Raw genomic sequence first — 24585 nt, 5'->3', positions numbered from 1 at the left:
TGGAGATCCATGACTACAAACTTCCTACGTTATGCACCTAAATGGCTTAGTTCCCCATTCAGACTTCAATTATCTTAATGTGGTAAGTCTTAGCGGTGAAAACTGGTAAACACTGTGCCACAGAATGTCTAGTTCTATTTCCAGTGACCTCAGGGAAGTTCATACATTCATTGAAAATGGACTCCTAACAATTTAAAAGAGAGCAATATTTTTTGACTATTTGATTTAAAAAAAGTGCATTATGGCCATTAGGGACCAGCCACATGCATCTGTGGAGTTCAGAAGCAGTGACCTCTCTCTCTCACGTCCCGATTAGGCATATTCCCTTTGCACATGGAAGCTCCATGTATTTACAATGGATAATAGCTATTGATGGGATGTGGGTGGCGCTGTGGGTTAAACCACAGAGCCTAGGGCTTGCTGATCAGAAGGTCGGCGATTCGAATTTCTGCGATGGGGTGAGCTCCCGTTGCTTGGTCCCAGCTCCTGCCCACCTAGCAGTTCGAAAGCACGTCAAGTGCAAGTAGATAAATAGGTACCGCTCTGGCAGGAAGGTAAACAGCGTTTCCGTGCGCTGCTCTGGTTCGCCAGAAGCGGCTTTGTCATGCTGGCCACATGACCCGGAAGCTGTTTGCCGGCTCCCTCAGCCAATAAAGCGAGATGAGCGCCGCAACCCCAGAGTCCTCTGCGACAAGACCTAACTGGACCCACTGAAAATGGGTCTCCCACACCAGGTAACACATTTGCCATTCACATACTCGGACGCTTTCACGAGAGAGGAAGAATAAATAAAAGTGCATGCACTTACCTGCGACAGCAGTATCCATTTCATCCTCGTCCACAGATTCTTGAGCACCGTAGCTGGCCAAAGGAGAATACGGGTAGCAAGTATTGAGATTCAGGCCCAGCATGAAGTTGTGTACTTTGCCTGCACGTCCTTCCCGGGTGGTGAAAAGGGCGCTGTCGCCCACCAGAGCCATAAACATCCGCTGAACCCAGCTCTCCTGGTTGCTCTGTTCACGTTCTTTCTCAGCATCAGGGTTTTCTGAGCCTGTAGAGACCAAGTAGGAGCAGAAAGAACTTCAGCATAAGGGGAAAACTCTGGAAAAGTGATTTGAAGTTCACAGCATGCTATTCTTTGAAGGAGAACTACTTGAAAATGATTTACAGATGGTATTTAACTCCGAGTAGGCTTGTATAAGACTGAATCCGATAAGTGCTGGAGATGCAAAGTGGATGAGGGAATGTTTTTTCACATGTGGTAGACTTGTAAAAGGGGATTGGGAAATGATTCATAATGAATTGAAAAAAATGTTTAAAAGTATCCCCCCCCCCAAAAAAAAAAACTAGAGTCCGTTCTGTTGGGGATAATTCAGATTGAAATTCCCAGGTGACAAAAAAGGTTATTTATGTATGCCACTACTGCGGCCCGTGTTTTGTTAGCCCAAAAATGGAAAATGAGCAAGGTTCCAACCAAAGAAAGCTGACAGAATATGCACGGCTTGCAGAGTTAACATATGGAATAAAAGATCAAGAAGAAAATACATTTAGAGAAGACTGGAAAATGTTTATTGAATATATGGGAATAACTGTGTACAGCTGGAAAAGCTGACAAAATTAAGATAAATTCAACAGTGTAAATAAGTTATGATGGATGTAATAACAGAATACTGAATGGTATAGTTTCTGTGAAATATGCAGGGATTTAAGATATGTAAAATGAATCATGGAAAGATACTGTATATTCTGGCGTATAAGACTACTTTTTAATCCAGGAAAATCTTCTCAAAAGTCGGGGGGTCGTCTTATACACCGGGTGGAGAATCTGCGGACGAGTATATCTCAAACTCTATATTTTAACTGGAAAAGTTGGGGGTCGTCTTATACGCCGGAATATACGGTAGATGATAGATGATAGATAGATAGATAGATAGATAGATAGATAGATAGATAGATAGATAGATGATAGATAGAAAGATAGATAGATCGAGTGCTTTTTTCTTTAAAAATGTTTAGGATACACTTCTTCAGATACACTGTGTATCTGAAGAAGTGTGCATGCACATGAAAGCTTATACCAAGAACAAACTTAGTTGGTCTCTAAGGTGCTACTGGACAATTTATTATATATATATATATATATATATATATATATATATATATATATATATATATATATAGTCTATAAAATGGTGATTTTCAAAATGAGAGTACCCCTAAACATTTTTTTTTAGAAAAAAGTACTGTGTGTATATCTACTGTAATCTATCTATCTATCTAATTGGGAAAAATGAATACAATAAATGGACAAAAGTACAAAGATTCACAAAATGTTTAGGGGTATGCGTACCCCTGCGGCCCCAACCCATAAAAAACTGTATTTATATAACTTCAGCATGTAACGTAACATGCCAATACAACTGTGCTTGAATTAATGTCTTAATAAAACTACCTCTCCTACAGAAAGTTAAATAGAGATGCCTTTGGGCTCTGGCAATGCCTGAAGGGCATACCGCACACAGCACACAAACTCAGGTAGCGATGCTTCGGCAGACTTTCACTTGTTAAAGAAAGAAGTCCCGCGAGGCTGCAATTTTAAGAGAAGAAATTGCAGGTGAGGCATGGAACCGTTTTAACTCTGGGCACTTTCCAGCTCAAAGTGACCCCTCTCTCCAATGTTCCTTCCCCGCCACAGAACTGCAGCAGAGATGCGTCCGGCATCCTGAGAGTTGAAAGAGACTGAGTGGGCAATCTGAAACAGAATAATGACTCCAAGGGGAGTGGAAGAGTCTTTGGCCTATCTCAAGGGCAGCCAAAAATTATGGACCCCTAAGCTCTATCCAGCTGGCACTGTGGGTTAAACCACAGAGCCTTGGGCTTGCCGATCAGAAGATCGGCGGTTTGAATCCCCGTGATAGGGTGAGCTCCCGTTGCTTGGTCCCAGCTCCTGCCAACCTAGCAGTTTGAAAGCACGTCAAAGTGCAAGTAGATAAATAGGTACCACTCCGGCGGGAAGGTAAAGGGTGTTTCCATGCACTGGTCTGGTTCGCCAGAAGCGGCTTTGTCATGCTGGCCACATGACCCAGAAGCTATACGCCAGCTCCCTCGGCCAATAAAGCGAGATGAGCGCCACAACCCCAGAGTCGTCCATGACTGGACCTAATGGTCAGGGGTCCCTTTACCTTTTAAGCTCAATCCTATATATGTTTACTTAGAAGAAAGTCACATCAAGTTAAACAGAAGTTACTCCCATGTAAGTATGCCTAGGACTCCAGCTGTAATTTCTGAAAAATACCCACAATAATTTTTTAAGGATGCAAAGTATTTGGGCTGAAATCTGATGCTACTGTTTCTATTATTATTTTTAATATTTTCTATATGTTAAATTATGTGCTGTGATAAGCAAGACGTTTACTTAAACTGGCCACTTTTATTCTGACAAGAAAGCAGCTGTGGGGTCCCAGTTTGGAACATGTGCCATGATAGGGGGGCTGTGACAATTTCCTAATGAAAACCTTTCCCTTCCTGGCTCTTATTTGCCAATAAAAGTCCTGATTGATTGTTCTGATTGATCATTTATTATTTTCTGTTCTGAGTCACTCTGAAAAGTCCCTTGGTGCGGCAAAATACAAATGCATACCTTAACAAACAAACAAGCAAACAAAACAAAACAAAACAAAAAACCCAAAGGGCTTCTAGCAATAAGTACAGTGGTAACTCAGGTTACAAACACCTCAGGTTATAAACACTTCAGGTTACAGACTCCGCTAACCCAGAAGTAGTACCTCGGGTTAAGAACTTTACCTCAGGATGAGAACAGAAATCGCGTGGCGGCAGCAAGAGGCCCCATTAGCTAAAGTGGTACCTCAGGTTAAGAACAGTTTCAGGTTAAGAACGGACCTCTGGAATGAATTAAGTTCGAAACCCGAGGTACTACATTTTTTTTTAAAAAAAGTTTTTATTAAAGATTGTCTTGTGTAACAAACAAACAAATAAAAAGGACATACTAATCTGCTTCTGTCTTAAAAGGAAGGAAGGAAGGAAGGAAGGCTCATTTTCCTCACTTTACTGATATGCCATAAGGAAAAATCTTCCGTGACAAAAGTAGATGTGAGAAAATGGAACTGATTTGCATGTGGAAAAGTAGAAGGGGAAACTGCCTGGCCAAAAGGGAGATCTTATCTGCCCAGCTGAGCTTTTTTGTTACTGATGTAATTGAGAGAGGCACACGCAAGTCTTAATGTTCCCCTGGAAGGCATAACACGCACAGAGCCATACTGTCCTTGCCTGATATTGTTCAGAAGGGTGGGCCCTCCTTTGACCGTAAAGAGAATTCTCATTCCAGGTTTCATAAATAACCCAGACGTTTCTAATGAACCACAGCCTGGTTCATCAAGAACATGTGATTCACAAAGTGACTCTCGACTATTTCAACTATTTCAAAAATTAGTTGGAGTCACTGCTGACAGTGCTCCATCCAAAGTCCTGCCAGATGGAAAGTGAGGAGACCTATTTTGGTTGCACAAGCTCCAGGCTTCACTTGGCAATGGACTGGCTTAGGAACATGGAGAGTCTTGGCTGGTCAATAGTTACTGCACCTGTGAAAGCCCAAGACATTGGGCAGAGGTCAGGTCTCCTCCACAGAAGAACAGCTCCATCAGCAGTACAGTGGTACTTTGGTTCTCAAACGCCTTGGTACTCAACCAACTTGGAACCCAAATACTGCAAAACCGGAAGTTAGTGTTGCAGTTTGCGAGCTTTTTTTGGAAGCCAAGCGTGCTCCGTTTTGAGTGCTACGCTTCCGATTTTGAGTGCCAGACTTCCGTTTTGAGTGTTGCGCTTCCGATTTGATTGCCACACTTCCGTTATGAGTGCCACACTTCCATTTTGAGTGTTACGCTGAGGTCTGTCTGTTTTTGCTGTTCATTTTGCATTTTTGTGGCTCTTTTTTTGTTTTGTGACTATGACTGTGTGGAACCCAGTCCAGCTACTGACTGACTGACTGACTGTGTGACTGCCGTACATTGTTTATTGCTTTCATTATATGGATACATGGTCTCGTTGGATAGTAAAATTCATGTTAAATTGCTGTTTCAGGGGTTGTTTTTAAAAGTCCGGAACAGTTTAATCCATTTTGCATTACAGTGGTACCTCGGGTTACATACGCTTCAGGTTACATACTCCACTAACCCAGAAATAACGCTTCAGGTTAAGAACTTTGCTTCAGGATAAGAACAGAAATCATGCTCTGGCGGCACAGCAGCAGCGGGAGGCCCCATTAGCTAAAGTGGTGCTTCAGGTTAAGAACAGTTTCAGGTTAATAACGGCCCTCCGGAACGAATTAAGTTCTTAACCTGAGGTACCACTGTACTTACTTTCTTGCTTTTGGAACGCTTTGGTTATGGAACGGACTTCTGGAATGGATTAAGTTTGAGAACCAAGGTGCCACTGTGCTCTGATCTGCCACCAAAAAAGGTCTCACATTTCATCTTGACACACACACACACTCACACACATACACACACCACCCAACCACCTCCACCTTCCCCAACTTTATGAAGCACCAGGAAACAGTTAATCCAAAAGCCGACTATTCCTTTCTCAGGTCCTAAATACCACCTGAATTTTCTCCTTTTCATGATGTCTTGCTTTAGTGGGACGCGCCAGTAAAAATAGTTGTATGAAGTATCACGTCTGGTGACCTTTCTTACCTTTTGGTCCCTGTGACTCATCATCGCTGTCTGAATCGTTGCTCACTAGGTGCCGTACCCTGATATTGTCTGTGGAAATAAACAAAGGAAGGTTTTGGTACCTTAAATGGATGGGTTGGTAAAATGGCTATCAAAGGAGCTGTGCAAGTTCTTGGAAGGAGAGAGTAATGTTGGAATAAAACAATTAAGCAATCCGAAGCTAACTTTATGACAAAAGGATTTTCCACATCCATAAAACCAGCAGATTACCAAGCTAAAGGACACTTGAGAGTCCCATGGACTGCAAAAAGATCAAACTTATCCATCCTTAAAGAAATCAGCCCTGAGTGCTCACTGGAAGGACAGATCCTGAAGCTGAGGCTCCAATACTTTGACCACCTCATAAGAAGAGAAGACTCCCTAGAAAAGACCGTGATGCTGGGAAAGATGGAGGGCACAAGGAAAAGGGGACGGCAGAGGATAAGATGGTTGGACAGTGTTCTCGAAGCGACTAGCATGAGTTTAGCCAAACCGCGGGAGGCAGTGGAGGATAGGGGTGCCTGGCATGCTCTGGTCCATGGGGTCACGAAGAGTCGGACACGACTGAACGACTGAACAACAACAACGGTTAAAACTACAATACAGAGCACCGTCTCTCGAAGGAAGTTAAACAAGAGATTAATATGTTTCAAAACTACTCCCCCCCCCCCCGGCCAACTGACGAGGCCTTCATTTTTCTTTCCACTACCACATTCGAAATATACAAGCAGAGAAGAACACTAATTTAAGCTTGAGCAGAGAAGCACGGCTAACTTGCATTATATGAGAGTTGCCAGCTTAATGCACAATGTTTTGGCTTTCCAGACTAATACAAATACAACATGGTGGTTTAGGATTGCCTTGCTTGACATGCTTCCAGGGTGAGAGGCGGCCTTTTGTTACCCACCCACCCCTTTACTCAAAAGGCTGCGTATTTGACAACAAGGAAATTGGAATATCAAGGAGACAGGCACTTCCTGAAGCATATGCTGCCAAAATATCATACTATTGGCCATAAAAAGAGCTCTTACAGAAGTGCTAGTAGGCAAAGACTCCCATCTCAGCCTCTTCTTGACTTCACCCTATTGCTGAACTCTTCAAACCTGCCTCTCAGAACCACATCAAGGTTGAGTTTCTGCATTCTACAAGTTTCCTGCTTGGCAGGGGGTTGGACTGGATGGCCCTTGTGGTCTCTTCCAACTCTATGATTCTATGATCTATGATTCTATGATTACCTTGGTGTTGCGGTTCCTGCCACAAAACCACTGCCCCATGTCTGACTCCCACATTACCCTCTGTAACAAATAAAAATATCTTCACATGTGAGTAGGCCGCGTCGTATCAGTCCTTCTCCCTTCCATAGGGGCTGCTGATAGGAGAAGCAACCTACACAATGTGGACCACAAAATAAGAAATTTCTGTATCTCACCTTGGTAACAGAGAAGCCAGCCATGGAAAGCAACCACCTTGCTGAGGTAACAAATGGACCAAGCTCAAAAAGCATCAGCAGAGGGAAGTGTTTCCTAAACTCTGCCTCTGGTTTGGGTCTTTCCCACAGCAGCATCCCCTTTGATAAAGATGAAATAGTATATTTGTACTGGCATCTGATAACTAGGATATTAAGCCAGGTTAAAAGACATTAAGCCAGGGTTTCCTGTTTTATATACAACTGGAAACTGTGGTTTGAACCAAACCAGTATGAAGGAATTAAAGAGGGGAGGAGTAAGTAAGGCATGTGTGGCACTGGCTCTCATTCCCAGCTCCATAAACATTCATTCTGAAACCAAGAACGAATGTCTGAAACAGACTGTTGCTTTTTACTGACCCTAGAAGCATCTCAGCTTGTCTCAAAAACTCTTCCTATATTATCTCAAAAGATCCTTATGAAACAGTCTCAGACTGGGTAGGCTTAATATTAAATGGTTCTTGTCAGGGTTGAGCCGGATGAGGAGGAGTGGTGGCAAGCCCCCCCTGGTGAGGCTGCACCCACGGAAGAACCTGGGGAAATGGAGGAGTTCGTACCTGGAGAAGACTGGTGGCGGCACTCCTCGGAAGAGGAAGAGTCAGATGGAGAGGGGGAAAGACCAGAACAGGAGGAGGCGGAAGTCGAGCCAGAATCAGGCCCTTGTGAGGAGAGAAACAGCCCTTCCCCTCCTCCCTTCTCAGCTGTAGAGCGTAGAGCTGAGAGACGCAGGGAACAATTAGAGGCAGCTGCAACTCGTAAGAGACGTGGTTGCAGGCCAGCTACTTAAGAAAGGCTAGCTCCTCCCTTCACTAGCACCTGCAACTGATATGCTGAGTGCGTGGTTGCTCTTGCTCGTTCTGTTCCTGATTCCTGGCTTGTTCCTGACTCCTGGCTTGTTCCTGACCCTCGGCTTGTTCCTGACCCTCGGCTTGTTCCTGACCCTCGGCTTGTTCCTGACTCCTGGCTTGTTCCTGACCCTCGGCTTGTTCCTGGCTCCTGGGTTTTCTCTGACTGACTTGGCTGGTTCCTGACTTGGACTGTTCTGACTTCGGCTTCTCCTGACCCCATACTGATACCTGACTTCAGCTGGCTTCTGACCCGGACTGTTCGACCTTGGCTTATCTGACTGACTGCTGCACTTCAGCACGCCAACTTGTTGGCGCCCTAACAGTTCTTTTAACTCACAAAGGAATGTTTAACTCAACTAGATCTGCACCAAAAAAACAACAACCACCCCAGATAGGTTCCTTATAAGTATATTTGATTGCAATGACTTTTATGAGAGTCATGCCCTCATGCAATTTACATCTGTGTAGATCAGTATCAATGACAGATTTACATATTTTCATGTAATCTTCCCAGCTTCACAGTTACTCACACTACTCAAGCCATTCTGAAAGCTAATACCGAAAGAAAAGCAACAGACATTTAAGGGAGATGACAAGAGTTACAAACTTGGAAGACCAGGGGAATGTTATGGATTTAGTGAATATTGATTTGAGTATGGCTTCTGACAAAGTCTCCCAGGATATTACTGCAGAGAAGTTAGTAAAATGTGGGCTGAATGAGGTAACGTTAGGCGGATTTGTAGCTGGTTGATTGACCAAACCAAAAGAGTGCTTATGAACGGTCCCAGGTCATCCTGGGGGAAAAGTGACAAATGGGGTGCTGTAGGGTTCTGTCCTGGGCCTATTGTTTAATTTCTTTGTTAATTTATTTTCGTAACATTACCTAGTTCTTCTTCCATTGTAGGCCCTTTATTTTGAGAATTAGAAACTCCAAGGACTCTGTTGAATAATATAGCAAATGCACTTCCCCAGACACCTGAAAAAAATGAAATATAACTTAATGTTGTTGTTGTTGTTGTTGTTGTTGTTGTTGTTGTTAAGATATTGGTAGATGCTTGGGTATTATTCACTTTCTGGCAATGCTCACATATCCACTCAATTACTTACCCATTAAGAAATGCAAAGGGTTTTCTTTGTATTTATCCACTACCGTTCCCATAAAAAATTTGCTGCCGAACAAATTAGGAGGCATAAAGGTACCATATTTAGCCATCCCGATTTCATAGGGACTGAATTCCACCCAATCTGTAAAGAAAAATATAAAAAAGGGGCACTGGTTAACACAGAACGATGACGAAAAACAAAAGAAGAAGAAGAAGAAGAAGAAGAAGAAGAAGAAGAAGAAGAAGAAGAAGAAGAAGAAGAAGAAGAAGAAATTCTTTAATGCAGCACAGGAACAGAAGAGGTGTGCAAAAGATTATCAAGGCTCAACCGAATCTTGACTTCTATCTGCTGACTTTCCTTGCCAAACTGCATATATGCCAACAACTACTAGCCCATGTGGTAAAGTGTAAAAAAAGGGGGAAGGTAATGGACCCCTGGACAGTTAAGTCCAGCCAAAGGGTTGTGGCGCTCATCTCACTTCAGGCTGAGGGAGCCAGCGTTTGTCCACAGACAGCTTTCCGGGTCATGTGGCCAGGAGGACTAAACCGCTTCTGGCACAAGGGGACACTGTAACTGAAGCCAGAGTGCATGGAAGCACCATTTACCTTCCCGCCACAGTGGTACCTATTTATCTACTTGCACTGGCGTGCTTTTGAACGCCCTCCCTGCATGCCACCCTCTATATTCAGCCAGATTCTTGCTTTCACTATGGCAAGCAGATACTGCTATTTTCCTCAGCTCGTTTTGCACCTCCTTGCATCTCCCTTTTCATCTTTTTCTGCGTTCTTCCAGGAACTTTACTGTGTTATTAAGGCATGCCCTTCAGCAAATTATACATGACACCCACACAGAGTGAGACTGAAATTGGGGCACGGGGGAAGATATTTACAGATTAATAGGTGAAAATAGGTCTGTGAACAAGTCCCGACAAAACCCATTGCTGCAACAGGTGCCACGGTAGACTCTGTTTTGTTCCACCCTACATAGTTCATGTGTTTTCATTTAAAACTCTGCAATTTCACAACAGCTTTCCAGAAATAGGTCTAAATTATGTCTGAGTCATCGTAATTACGAGCAGTCATAGGTGTGATCAATGCCCACTTGGAATAAAAATATTATGGATAATGGGAACTCAACCAGAATTGTGAAAACTCTTCTCAGCTGGCAAATATCTTTATCCATTGCTTTTCTAAGCAACGTTCTTTTAAACAGAATAGTAAAAGTATAAAGAAGGAATGCAAGATTAACCCTAAGAATTCAGAGGTCAGCTCATGAAAGGATAACTACCGTATTTTCCGGCGTATAAGACGACTGGGCCTATAAGACGACCCCCAACTTTTCCAGTTAAAATATAGAGTTAGAGATCTACTTGACCGCAGATTCTCCTCCCGGTGTTTAAGACGACCCCTGACTTTTGAGAAGATTTTCCTGGATTAAAAAGTAGTCTTATACGTCAGAATATACAGTAATTATTTCTCTTCAAAACACACTTTTTAGTCTAAGTGGGACAGAGAGGATTATTTAAGTTCAGGGGAAGGGAACCTTTTTTATGGGCAACTTTTGGGAGGTGCATGCCAAGATTTGGCAGGGACGGTGACAAAAAATAAATAAAAAATGAGCAGGACCAGAAGGCAAAAGCAGCCAATGCAACAGACGTGCTTAAATCAGATATGCCAAATGAGACATGCAGAAACAAATAATCAAGTCGAAGGGGCTTAAATAAGGCTGTTTTAATCCTTCTATCTGGCCTATATTCAGATACACATATATAAAATGATGTGATTTGACTACCTGCAAACATCAGTTCCGATACATCAGGTTTAACGTGGAGGCATGTAAAGAGTGGCAAAGCGGACTGCGCTTTGTTGATTTTCTCTTTCATATCAGACAAAGTGTTGTTCATTCTCTACAGGGGAGAAAGAGAGCACAGGTAATTTAAAGACTAGAGTTAGCAATCCAGCTAGTACCTGGTCGCTTTTGTGAAATCATTCAAGAAGGCAAAGGACAACAGAATTTACTCTCAGAAAACTTATGAAACAATAACCCCCCTTTGGTTAGATTACTGCAACGCATTGTACGCGGGGCTGCCTCTGAAGATGGTTTGGAAACTCCAGTAGGTGCAGAATTCAGCAACCAGGTTGTTAAGCATATAACGTCAATCCTGGCTCAGCTACACTGTCTGCCAATTAGTTTCCGGGGCCCAATTCAAAGTGGTGGTTTAAGACCTGTAAAATCTTAAATGACTCAGGACTGCAATACCTCAAAAACCACCTCTCCCCATATGAACCAACAGGGACACTGCAGTCACCACCTGAGTCCCTTCTTTGTGTGCCTTCTCCACGAAAGTTCAGGAGGGTGGCGACACAAGAACGGGCCTTTTCTGTGGTGGCTCCCCGCTTGTCCCAAGAAGAAGAAGAAGAAGAAGAAGAAGAAGAAGAAGAAGAAGAGTTTGGATTTGATATCCCGCTTTTCACTACCCGAAGGAGTCTCAAAGCGGCTAACATTCTCCTTTCCCTTCCTCCCCCACAACAAACACTCTGTGAGGTGAGTGGGGCTGAGAGACTTCAAAGAAGTGTGACTAGCCCAAGATCACCCAGCAGCTGCATGTGGAGGAGCGGAGACGCGAACCCGGTTCCCCAGATTACGAGTCTACCGCTCTTAACCACTACACCACACTGGCTCGCCTGGCACCTTCATTACATATACTTAGGCGCCATGCAAAAAACATTCCCCTTCCCCCAGGCTAACTATATGGCCTTCTACAGTGGGGGTGGGGATTGTTTTTGTTTGTTACTGTGGTATGAATTTTTGTGTTTTTATATTGAAAACCACCCCGTGATCTTCAGATGGAGAGCGCTATAGAGATTTGATTGATAATAATAAGCCAAGCAAGCCCACCCTATTCTCAAAAGCCTGGCCCAGAGTCAATTATCAAACAATTTACAAAGATTAAAACAGCAATAAAACTACAAAACAGCATACGTGAAATTCAGTCCAACAGGAAATAGATACCTTCACTTGGCTTTTTAATTAACTATTGTGCTGATTAATTGCTAGTGCTCTTTTTAATTAATGTTTTAGTTAATCAAAACAACAATAAGACAGTAATTAAAACAGGAATGGAGAAACTGTGGTCCTCCAGATGTTGGAAGAGGAGGAGGAGGAGGAGTTTGGATTTGATATCCCGCTTTATCACTACCCGAAGGAGTCTCAAAGCAGCTAACATTCTCCTTTCCCTTCCTCCCCTACAACAAACACTCTGTGAGGTGAGTGGGGCTGAGAGACTTCAAAGAAGTGTGACTAGCCCAAGGTGACCCAGCAGCTGCATGTGGAGGAGTGGAGATGCAAACCTGGTTCACCAGATTACGAGTCTACCGCTCTTTACCACTATACCACACTGGCAACTAAAACCAGTGGCATTGCAAATTGAGACTGATAGGAATTGGAGCTGAAGGTCACCTAGAAGGCCACAGGTATCCTATATCTGCATTAAAGCACCAATTATACACCACATCATCATAAAACATTCCGCGGTGGTAGCATAAACAAAAATTCAAGGCCAAGGCAAATTTTAAAATATTTCAGCAGTGTCAAAAGAACGAAAAGATTTTATACAGAGCAGACTTGAGCTGCTAGGGCACCTTCTTCCATCTCCACATAAATGTTTGCATCATAAACAAATGTTGTTTTAGAACTGCAACATAATAGAATTTTATGCCATATTTGTGGGCTTGAACAAAGGGCACTGCCTCAATGGACACTGAAGTTACACAATTTGTTCATCAATTGTAACATTATTATATGGCATAAAACACTGTGGGAGAGACTTGATAAATAAATATGTGGCCTTTGTGAATTCTTTTGAAGGGTTGAGAGAGAAATAAGCTGATAATACAAAACTTGACATCACACATGCAAAAGCACAGATAGATTTACTGATTTGCACTGATTTTCGACAGTGCTACAGTAAAAACCTGCGCCTGCCTCCAAGTTTTATTTGCAAACTTACATTTTGGATGAGAGTTTCCCCAATCAACATTCCAAAGATATCTGTAAATGTAACAGGCTGCCCAGACCTCTTCTTTTTCCATAATGCTTCAATATATCGCTTTACTTTCTGAGGAGTGAGCAGCTTCAATGGGTTGTGACTGACACTATTCCTCAACTCCTCGTTTATTTCCTTTGGTCCTTTTGCTGGGAAATCTGGGTGAGAGTACAAGGTTGACATATACCTGCAAATGACCACAATCAAGTTTAGCGTTACTGAGCAGAACATTTGAAATCATTTCCAGCAGCAGCTGAAGATGTTTTATAACCAAGATAAAAAATATTTAACCTTAACTCCACCCTCTGGCTAATTCAAGGTGGCGGGATATACAATATACTGTAAAATACATGAATTGGGAGCAAACTTATTTTTGTGGGTTTCAGTTTCATCTGTAGGAAGCAATTACAAAGATTCCTACACTTGCAATATTTCATTCATGTAGGGACGCGTGTGGCGCTGTGGCCTAAACCACTGAGCCTCTTGGGCTTGCCGATCAGAAGGTCGGCAGTTTGAATCCGTGCAAAGGGGTGAGCTCCTGTTGCTCTGTCCCAGCTCCTGCCAGCCTAGCAATTTGAAAGCACGCCATGGCAAGTAGATAAATAGGCACCACTGCAGTGGGAAAGTAAATGGCATTTCCATGCACTCTGGCACTCATTACGGTCCTCCATGCGCCAGTAGCAGTTTAGTCATGCTGGCCACATGACCTGGAAAGCTGTCTGTGGACAAATGCTGGCTCCATCGGTCTGCAAAGCGAGATGGCCGCCGCACCCCATAGTCGCCTTTGACTGGACTTAACCGTCCAGGGGTCCCCCCTTTTTTTATTCCATTCATTCAGTAATCATTTTAAAATCACAGAATTAAAGCACCAAAAGAGGCCACAGGCACAAGCTAGACACTGAAACTGGATATGAAGTTGAAAGTGTGTAAATGTACCAAAACCTTGAGAAAGAATATTTTGAAGAAGACTAGATGTTCTAGTTAAGATGAGATGTAACATGTAAATTTGTATGTATGAAAATACAGTAAACCCTGGGAAAGAATTTACTGAAGAAGCCCAAAACTGTCCATGGGCGAAACAGGGGACAAACGCCGGCACCCTGTCTAACTTTTGTGTGTAACATCTTCAATATTTCATCTGATTGCACTTCCTTTCATCAATTAACATCTGTGCGTATCATCATTGATATTTCATCTGACTGGACCTATTTTCATCAATATCTACAGGAGCCTGGCTAAAGAAATTTAAAGACTGAGATTGTCCTGTTGCACTAACTGGAATGTGTTTTCTGTTTGTGGCTTCTTTGTTAGACTTCTTGTATTGCTCTCTCTTTGGTTGGACTACCAATATAGAATTCAGAACGTGGAATGGTTTGGTAGATTTGTGTGCGCCGTTTTTGTGCTGCTTATTGTATACTGGTTAACAGGATCAGCAGATAAGGAGATCAGGATGTTCATATTCAAAACTATTTCTTTTCTTTTTAAAAAAATAATTCTTTTTAATTTTCTTTTCTCCAAACAAATATCCAAAACATACATTTTCCAATTCCCCCCCTCCCTGTTGACTTCCCTCAACTACCATTTCTTGTTTATTACATCAGATGATACATTCTGCTGTTTATATACAGTATTATGTTATCACATTGTTATACTTCTTGTTCTCTATAAATAAAATTGTAAATGTTTATTTAAATCCTTATATTCGAAACTATTTCAACTTTTCATACGTTAACCTACATGTAGAAAGAATGAGATTTGAAGGAAGTTCTTATTATATAAGAAAGTTGAGATGAGGACAGTTCGGTGGGGAAACATACCATGTGGATCCAGATAAGCCAGCGATATATGTTGCACAGTCCAGAATTCCAGATTCATACAGTGCTTTCATCACCCCAGCAAACCCCACTGAGGCACGGAATCCACCACCAGATCCCAATATTGCAATCACCGGTACCTGGATAAGCATACAATTAAGACGGATTTTTAAACATTCACTGTGTGCGGCTTAGTTTTTCCATCTACTGAAATTCTTTTGTTCCTACAGACCTAGATAGTTTCTGGATCACCTAGAGGCAATAAAATCACCTCTAAGAAAGAACGTGGGTCAGTGAGAACTATATTCCTCAGCTTCAAATAAAAAAAACATTCTGTTCCATTCTTCTTTTCTATCCATGCCTGACTCTTCCATTTTTTTTGTTGCCCTCTGTAACGTCCGTGGGGTGGTTGCTCATGAGTAACCAGGCAAGACTCTGACCTGTCTTTTAACAGGTTTATTGTGCATGCTATTTACAGTGCAGAGCTACAAGTACATGTCTGTATCAGTCACTCGCAGAATCCGGGAGTGGCCCCTTCCGGCTGGGACCCCAACATAAGAATTTCGGAATCCCAAATCTCTGCCTCCCTTCCCTACGTTTCACCCCTCTACGCATTTGGGGCGCCGGAACTGGAGTGTCTCCCTCCCTGCCCGCTGAGTGAGGGGAGTGCAGCGTCACTCCAGCACCCCCAGAGCCTCTGCGCCGAAGGCCCGGAACTGCCTGCCCCTCCCCGCTGGAGACGTCGCTGTTTCCCCGCTAGAGGAAGAAGTGCTGTTGGTCAGGTGGGGCCAGGGCTCTCTGTAGCATCCCAAGAGCCCTTCCACCACCCTGTGTTGTGCCGGGGAGAGCGGGGACATTTCCCTGACACCCTCCCTGCTGTCAAAATTCACAGTGAAAGCTCCTTAGAGTGGAAATACATAGCTAACCCCTCTTTATATTGCTTTGTAAATCAAATTATACATTTACGGTGCTGTAGAATTAAAACAAGCTGTCAACGTTATTCGACTGGTACCACCTCTGACAGCAATTTTGCTTTTGACTCGGTTTAACAATCCGATCCTCTTTAGATACTGGTCTCCTCAACTCTCACAATCGTTCTGCACTTTTTGGTGGTCCACAGTCACTTTTTCAGGTTTATAGAAAAGGGTTTGATGCTACATTAGATATCATTACTATCTAAACTAAGATTCCCACTCTCCTAAGCCTAAATGAAACAAAAAATGAGGGTGTGGGGGGGGGAGACTGGTCTATTTGTTTAAAATTAAGATTAAAATAAAGTCCCAAACATGTGACAACTTCCAGAAAACAAATCCCAGCATCCAAATTTTGCCAGCAGAGACTAGAAAATGAGTGTGTTGAACTTTGAAACAAGAAACCGCAGGACTATAGATAGCAGGAACAGAGAATAAAGCTCAAAGCCAAGTATTAACAAAATCAATTCAGTAAATATGCTCAGCACCAGATATGCTGCTGGTATTTTAACAGTCTGGACTATAGACACACCTGTTCAGTACTTCGTTGCGGAACTTTGTAGTTTTATGAGTATTTGCATTAAAAAAAACTCACTATTGAGATTCTGACAGCAACAGCCATCTTGGCTACTGACATGAGCCTTCCATACTTACATCGCGGGTAGAGGTGAGGTCTGTCCCCAGGAAATTGTTTAGATGGTGCATTACTTTAGTTTTCCGCTGCTCTCGGAAAATCTTTTCCTCATCACACAGCGCCATGCTGAAACGGAGGTCTGTTGATGAGCTACCGGGCAAAAAACAGACAAGTTTTACAGCAGGAAATTATATGAAAATGATATACCGATGATATTTAACACCAGGCATGGGCAAACTTCGGCCCTCCAGATGTTTGGGACTACAATTCCCATCATCCCTGACCACTGTTCATGTTAGCTAGGCATGATGGGAATTGTAGTCCCAAACATCTGGAGGGCTGGAGTTTGCCTATGCCTGTTTAACACCAAGTAAAATTGCAAAAATGTATAAAACAAGTTCAAATTTGTGCTGGAAGTGCAAAGAGGAGGAGGGTACTTTTTATCATATGTGGTGGACATGTATACGGGTCAAGGCTTTCTGGGAAATGATATATAACGAATTAAAGAAAATGTTTAAGAATACATTTGTTAAGAAACCAAAAGCCCTTTGCTTAGGTATAATAGGTGAATACACAGTGATGGTAAAACTGGTGGGGAAGATCAGAAACCAGGAAAATCAAGGATTTTTTTAAAGATTGGAGTAAATTCTTAAATTTATTTTAAAAACCACTCCAAACAGTTAAAATCATTGACAGTACATTATAGGTTATACTCCAGCAGATTTCTAGGCTTTCTAGTTTTATGTACCCAAAATCTGCAACATTTTTAGAATATTGCAAATATTTCTTAGTATGGTACATTTGAATCCCATCAGTTTAAATAGGTCAATTACAAGTCAAATACCTCCTCTGAAGATTATACCAACTTGGATAATACCAACTTCCTACCTGATATTTTCAATGCTAAGTTATTCCAGCAGTTAGCTCTACACAGTTAATTTTACAGCTTCACACTTAAATTTACAAAACATAGCAAAGCAACAACAACCAAAACCTACTCTCAAAGCCATACTGCTTCTGAAATCCCTAAACTTCTGTTTTTATTGTGTCAAGATGACTTACCAAACTTCAAGAGATACCTCCAAAGTAACGGTAATGACCTAAACAAGACAAGTTACAACAGGATCAGATTTTTGTGGGGAAAGATCACGGTCTTTCTTTGCAGCTTAATGACAACCAACAAAAAAAAATGTAGTTTCCTCAACAATACAATTAATTAAACTAAGAAATGACAGAAACTTTCAGTATGTACAGAACTTAAGATGGCTACTAAGTAAGACTAAAAATAAAACCCTCATAGGATCAGACCAAAAGGTCCATCCTGTTTCTCACAGAGGCTAGACAGGGAATTCTAGCAAGTTTAAAGAATCAGGCCAAAGCTTGTAGGTTACTTCACTAACATATAATACAGGTGAAACTCGAAAAATCAGAATATCGTGGAAAGGTTCATTTCTTTCAGTAATTCAACTTAAAAGGTAAAATTAATATACGAGATAGACTCATGACATGCAGAGCGAGATATGTCAAGCCTTTATTTGTTATAATTGTGATGATTATGGCGTACAGCTGATGAGAACCCCAAACTAACAATTTCAACTTTGGGTTTTCATCAGCTGCACGCCATAATCATCACAATTATAACAAACAAAGGCTTGACATATCTCACTTTGCATGTCACAAGTCTATCTCATATATTAAAATCCAGTAGCTAATGAAAACAATTGCTTTCATAAATGGACTTTTCCACGATATTCTAATTTTTCGAGTTTCACCTGTATACCTGAAGGAGCGTCTCCACCCACATCGTTCAGCCCGGACACTGAAGTCCAGCTCTGAGGGCCTTCTGGCGGTTCCCTCACTGCGAGAAGTGAGGTTGCAGGGAACCAGGCAGAGGGCCTTCTCGGTGGTGGTGCCTGCCCCGTGGAATGGCCTCCCATCAGATGTCAAGGAGATAAACAACTATCTGACTTTCAGAAGACATCTGAAGACAGCCCTGTTTAGGGAAGTTTTTTATGTCTGATGTTTTATCGTGTTTTTAATATTCTCTTGGGAGCCGCCCAGAGTGGCTGGGGAAACCCAGGCAGATGGGAGGGGTATAAATGATAAAATTATTATTATTATTATTATGCAAGAGTGCCCAGAGAAAAGGGGTGGCAATGCATGTCATGCTTCCATTGGTGTGCGTGTACAACACTGTACTCCCTATTGCCTTGTTCTTCATCTTTCCCTCCCTGGTGGCTTTGTGCTGCTGACCTTTCCTGTCACCTGTTCCTGAAACCATCACCTGGTGTAGCAGCCTTCCAACTTTCAGGGCAGTGCTTTAATCCTAAACTGCAGCAAAATACCCCCCATAACTTCTACAAAATAGAAAATTCCTTCCCGTAGCACCTTAGAGACCAACTAAGTTTGTTCTTGGTATGAGCTTTCGTGTGCATGCACACTTCTTCAGATACACTGAAACAGAAGTCACCAGATCCTTAAATATAGTGAGGGAGTGGGGAGGGGTATTACTCAGAAGGGTGGTCGGAATGGGTCATCAGCTGATAGGTGTGGAAAACCTGTTGTGGACTCTTAACAGCTGCAATTAGTCTTGCAGGGAAAGGCAAGGGGTGAGATGGCTAAAGATAGCTTTGTTATGTATAATGAGATAAGAATCCAATGTCTTTGTATTTAAGGAGTCTGGTGACTTCTGTTTCAGTGTATCTGAAGAAGTGTGCATGCACACGAAAGCTCATACCAAGAACAAACTCAGTTGGTCTCTAAGGTGCTGCTGGAAAGAATTTTCTATTTTGTTTCGACTATGGCAGACCAACACGGCTACCCACCTGTAACTATAACTTCTACAATTCACCTTACTTTTACTATACAGTGGTACCTCGGGTTACAGACGCTTCAGGTTACAGACGCTCCAGGTTACAGACTCTGCTAACCCAGAAATAGTACCTCAGGTTAAGAACTTTACCTCAGGATGAGAACAGAAATTGTGTGGTGGCAGTGGGAGGCCCCATTAGCTAAAGTGGTACCTCAGGTTAAGAACAGTTTCAGGTTAAGAACGGAGCTCCAGAACGAATTAAGTTCTTAACCCGAGGTACCACAGTGGTACCTTGGTTCTCAGACTTAATCCGTTCCGGAAGTCCGTTCCAAAACCAAAGTGTTCTAAAAGCAAGGCGCGCTTTCCCATAGAAAGTAATGCAAAACGGATTAATCTGTTCCAGACTTTTAAAAACAACCCCCAAAATAGCAATTTAACATGAATTTTACTACTAATAATAATAGTTATTATTTGTACCCCGCCCATCTGGCTGGATTTACCCAGTCACTCTGGGCGGCTTCCAACAAAAATCAGATACAAAAATATCACACATTAAAAACTTCCCTGAACGAGACCATTGATCCATAAAATGAAAGCAATAAACAGTGTACCGCAGTCACACAATAAATGCACCAGCAGCTGAACTGGGTTCCGCACAGTCACAAAAACAAAACAAAAGGAGCCGCAAAAACAAAAACGCAGAATGAACCGCAAAAAACAGACAGACCTCAGCGTAACACTCAAAACCGAAGTGTGGCACTCAAAGCACAAGCGCGACACTCAAAACGGAGCATCTTCGGCTTCCGAAAAAAAGTTTGCAAACCGGAACACTTTGCAGTGTTTGGGTTTCAAGTTGAGTACCAAGGCGTTTGAGAACCAAGGTACCACTGTATCCATTTGCTATTGTAAATGCAGCACCACCTTAACTTGCACCACCTTAACTCTGTCCTTCTTGGATCATTTGCTTGTTTGGTGCCTTTAAACAAGGCACCCCCAAGGCAGTTTACAAAAGAAAAGGTTGACTTCTTCCGCCTCGGGCAGCCAAGTGTCTTGGACCAATTCTGTCCACAGCCTTCTTCCCTTTGTGGATAATCTTGCCCAGCTCCATCTTCTCCCAACTCCTTAAAAATATTTAGCACTAAGGAGACATAATTAGAGGGAAACCACAAACAAAAAGCCAGCCAACAGCTGCTCCCTTCCTGTGTGCTTAACTTAGATCCCCCTCCAGCACCATTTGCCAAGTGGTGAGCCGAACAAGCAGCCTGGCTCCAGGTCAATTGTTTCTCCCTGGGTGGCAAGGAATAAAGTCTTTTTTCTTCTTTTGGTGTGCCCAGCACCTTAAAGCACCATATATGTTGATGGTGCTGATCACAGAAATAAATACCTGCCCTTCTCTCTTTCACTGATATTTTGGGAGTGTGCCTTCCCCCATGTTAACCTGCCACTATACTGAGATAGAAGACTGATCGCCGAAGAATTGGTGCTTTTGAATTATGGTGCTGGAGGAGACTCTTGAGAGTCCCATGGACTGCAAGAAGATCAAACTTATCCATCATTAAAGAAATCAGCCCTGAGTGCTCACTGGAAGGACAGATCCTGAAGCTGAGGCTCCAGTACTTTGGCCACCTCATGAGAAGAGAAGACTCCCTGGAAAAGACCCTGATGTTGGGAAAGATGGAGGGCACAAGGAGAAGGGGACGACAGAGGATGAGATGGTTGGACAGTGTTCTCAAAGCGACTGGCATGAGTTTGGCCAAACTGCGGGAGGCAGTGGAGGATAGGGGTGCCTGGCGTGCTCTGGTCCATAGGGTCATGAAGAGTCGGACATGACTGAACGACTGAACAACAGCAACAATACTGAGATAATCTTTGGAGACACTCCTCCAGGTCAGCCAACCTGGCAATGATTTGGAAAACCTGACTTCTAAGATCCCCTCTCTATGGAGACATGCCCGGCAGCAACACTCCTATCTTTTTGGAACTAGGCCCTCATTCACTCCGGATTTTAACATGAATTTGTTTTCAATGTCTGCCGTGTTTTTCCTGTATTTTCAAGACTGGCGTTTTTATTTTATCTTAGGTGAAAAGCTCTGAAACTGATGCATACTTTTTTTAAAAAAAATGAATCAATTCCAAGCCATCTTTTCCCTCCTGTCTCCAAAAAAACAGCCAATGCAATTCCAGTTCTACTCTCTACCACAATCTCCCTGAAAGTTGCAGAAAGAGTATTTTAAAAAACCAAACCCAAATCTAAATAAGATGATTTTACTTGTATCCCAGAGGAAGAAGGTTAAATGCTATTTCTTCACAAGTCTTCACCAAGGAAAATGGTAATATTACCAATAATATAAAAAGTGCTGCAATTGCCTTGCAGTTTCCCCAAGCTCTTTCTCTCCCGAGAAAGCATTACCAAGCTAATGCAAAGGAAATAAGGGACTAGTTTTAATCATTTTTTTAAAATGCATATTGTCAGGAAACCCCCCTCCCCGCGGGTGGTAGAATCGCGGGAGCGTTTGCAATATAGAGAACCCCCTCCTCTGTTTGCCAGTTTGCCCTCCCCTTCCAGCTCCGGAAGCGACCATTCCTCCAGTGGGGAGGGGGGGACTTAGAGACAGGAAGGCTGGGCAGGGGCTCTGAAAGGATCGCAGAGCCTGAACGCCGAGTGGATAGCGGGGAACGGGGTCAGGTTCCCACGCTCCGAGGGCGTAGACAGGAAGGACGTAGAGGGGGGAGGCGGGGGTTCAGAATCCCGCGCCTCTTTTGCTGGACAAAGAACCGGAAGGGTTCGTTCCTGGACTCTGTGGAGGGATGAGATGGGACGTTTGAACTTTTGCTCCACTGTAAATAACTTGCACAATAAAGAACTTAGTTTAGAAGTTCTGCGTTTGGCGTTTACTCATGAGCAGCCACTGAACGTCCTTACACATATCATCCTGTTTTCCTATGGATCAGCACAGTTAATAACGTCTCATTATACAAGTAAATCACAACAGCCTTGTAAGCCAAGTTACTGTTGTTTGAAAGGGCCCTGCTATATAGCATCCTTCACATCATACTAAATTCCACCATGATTTAAAAAGGATATCACTGTTTGACATGGCTACTTGGGATACATTATATAAAAGAACTGCTTCTATACACTCATTGAATCAATGTATTTATATGTTTTGGGTTCTACTGCTGTCTTTTAACTTATATTTTGCATTTGTTTCGTTTTACAGTAGCTACTGTTAGTCCTACTGAAAAGTTTGATTTTGAAGCTTATGGACTTCCACCCTGGGACCTTCAGGGGCGGAGCCGATTTGAAATACTTTAATGACTAGAGACACTCTTAGCCAGGGGTCAGCAAACATTTTCAGCAGGGGGCCGGTCCACTGTCCCTCAGACCTTGTGGGGGGCCAGACTATATTTTTTTGGGGGGTGGTGGTGAACGAATTCCTATGCCCCACAAATAACCCAGAGATGCATTTTAAATAAAAGCACACATTCTACTCATGTAAAAACATGCTGATTCCCGGACTGTCCGCGGGCCAGATTTAGGAGGCGATTGGGTCGGATCCGGCCCCCGGGCCTTAGTTTGCCTACCCATGCTCTTAGCCCTCCATAATACTGCACAATGCCAGATTTGCCACTGACATCAATGGAACTGATATTCTATACAGCGGAATTTTGAAACCTACTTTATTGATGATGAGTGAGACATCTTTCTTCTCTCCCACTTTCAAAGAAGATATGGGGAACGTTGCTGTACCAATTGTCTCATCCATCACATAATTTGCATCCATAAGAGTGATCTGCAAAAGAGAAATAAAAAAAAAATCAAAATCACCTACTTGCCTTTATGATAACACTCATTAAAGTCAACATCTTTGCCAAGCAATTATTAGTACACCTTTGTCAGATATGGCAAAGCAATTGCACAGAGGGACTGAAATTGATATATCTAAGCATTTTCTTTTTCTTTTGTCATTCAATTGCCTTTCTCTACTGCCATTTCCGATGTACATTTTCTGGTCCCGTCCTCTATCTAGACCACTAGTATAAATATCTGGTTTCAGGGTAGCTTCCTGTTCCTAAGTATGAATGGGCAGATTCTGCTTATGCACAAACCACCAATTTTTAAATATATCTTGCCAGGAGTCTAGAACAGCTGCAAATTTGCCCACCTCATTCCTAAGGCATGAAGGATCATTTTGAAATACTAATGTAGAAAAAAAAAATCAGAAATTAATCAGGGAAAACAGGAAAATTCAAGCATTTGTGTACATTAGTATACATTAGTGTACAACTAACAGAGCATGAATGAGGAAAATAAAATGTTAAAACCTTGCAGAAATAGGCTTACTGAAGATTCATCATCAGTAGACAAAAACATTTTGAAATAGTGGACATAATATGCCCAAACACACATACTATTGTAACGTCAGAGCAGCCACATACCAGAATGAGGCATGGAAAGGATTCTGGGATCAAGACATGCATCTGGGGGCCAGTTCAAAAATGCAATATTATGACATGATTTTTAAATCAGTTGGGTATTCAGTGTATGAATTGAGACTTGGGGGAATTGATTCCGTTGAAACAGTGTTGAATTCTGCGGTGATATGTGAATCTTATCTGTTGTGTCTGATCTGTTGTAATAGTCCATTCATTCATGCATACAACTCACTACAGTGGCACCTTGGTTCTCAAATTTAATCTGTTCCAAGAGTCCATTCGAGAGCCAGTGTGGTGTAGTTTTTAAGAGCAGTTGACTCGTAATCAGGTGAACCGGGTTCGCGTCTCCGCTCCTCCACATGCAGCTGCTGGGTGACCTTGGGCGAGTCACTCTTCTTTGAAGTCTCTCAGCCACACTCACCTCACAGAGTGTTTGTTGTGGGGGAGGAAGGGAAAGGAGATTGTTAGCCGCTTTGAGACTCCTTCGGGTAGTGATAAAGCGGGATATCAAATCCAAACTCTTCTTCTTCTTCTTCTTCTTCTTCCTCTTCTTCTTCTTCTTCTTCCCCCCGAAATGGTTTGAAAACCAAGGTGCAGCTTCCGATTGGCTGCAGGAGCTTCCTGCACTCAATCAGAAGCCGTGTCGGATGTTCGGCTTCCAAAAAACGTTCGCAAACCAGAACACTCACTTCCGAGTTTGCTACGTTCGGGAGCTAATTTGTTCGA

The 24585-nt window shown here is 42.6% G+C and overlaps 1 protein-coding gene across 1 annotated transcript in view; it reads right to left on the bottom strand.

Annotated features, from left to right (window-relative positions):
* PLA2G4A (phospholipase A2 group IVA) overlaps window positions 1-24585 on the bottom strand; it is an 84321-nt gene that overhangs the window by 6809 nt on the left and 52927 nt on the right. Inside the window, exons 5-14 of the mRNA XM_033151387.1 lie at window positions 23103-23216; window positions 17673-17710; window positions 16631-16760; window positions 15009-15145; window positions 13156-13378; window positions 10938-11052; window positions 9150-9287; window positions 8926-9018; window positions 5712-5780; window positions 809-1051 (exon numbers count right to left, since the gene is read on the bottom strand). Of these exons, the coding sequence (XP_033007278.1) occupies window positions 809-1051; window positions 5712-5780; window positions 8926-9018; window positions 9150-9287; window positions 10938-11052; window positions 13156-13378; window positions 15009-15145; window positions 16631-16760; window positions 17673-17710; window positions 23103-23216 (1300 nt within the window). The remainder of the gene's footprint in view (window positions 1-808; window positions 1052-5711; window positions 5781-8925; window positions 9019-9149; window positions 9288-10937; window positions 11053-13155; window positions 13379-15008; window positions 15146-16630; window positions 16761-17672; window positions 17711-23102; window positions 23217-24585) is intronic.

The sequence above is a fragment of the Lacerta agilis genome, chromosome 6, assembly GCF_009819535.1.
Source record: "Lacerta agilis isolate rLacAgi1 chromosome 6, rLacAgi1.pri, whole genome shotgun sequence".
In the NCBI taxonomy this organism is placed as follows: domain Eukaryota; kingdom Metazoa; phylum Chordata; class Lepidosauria; order Squamata; family Lacertidae; genus Lacerta; species Lacerta agilis.
This window is presented reverse-complemented; position numbering and strand designations above follow the sequence as displayed.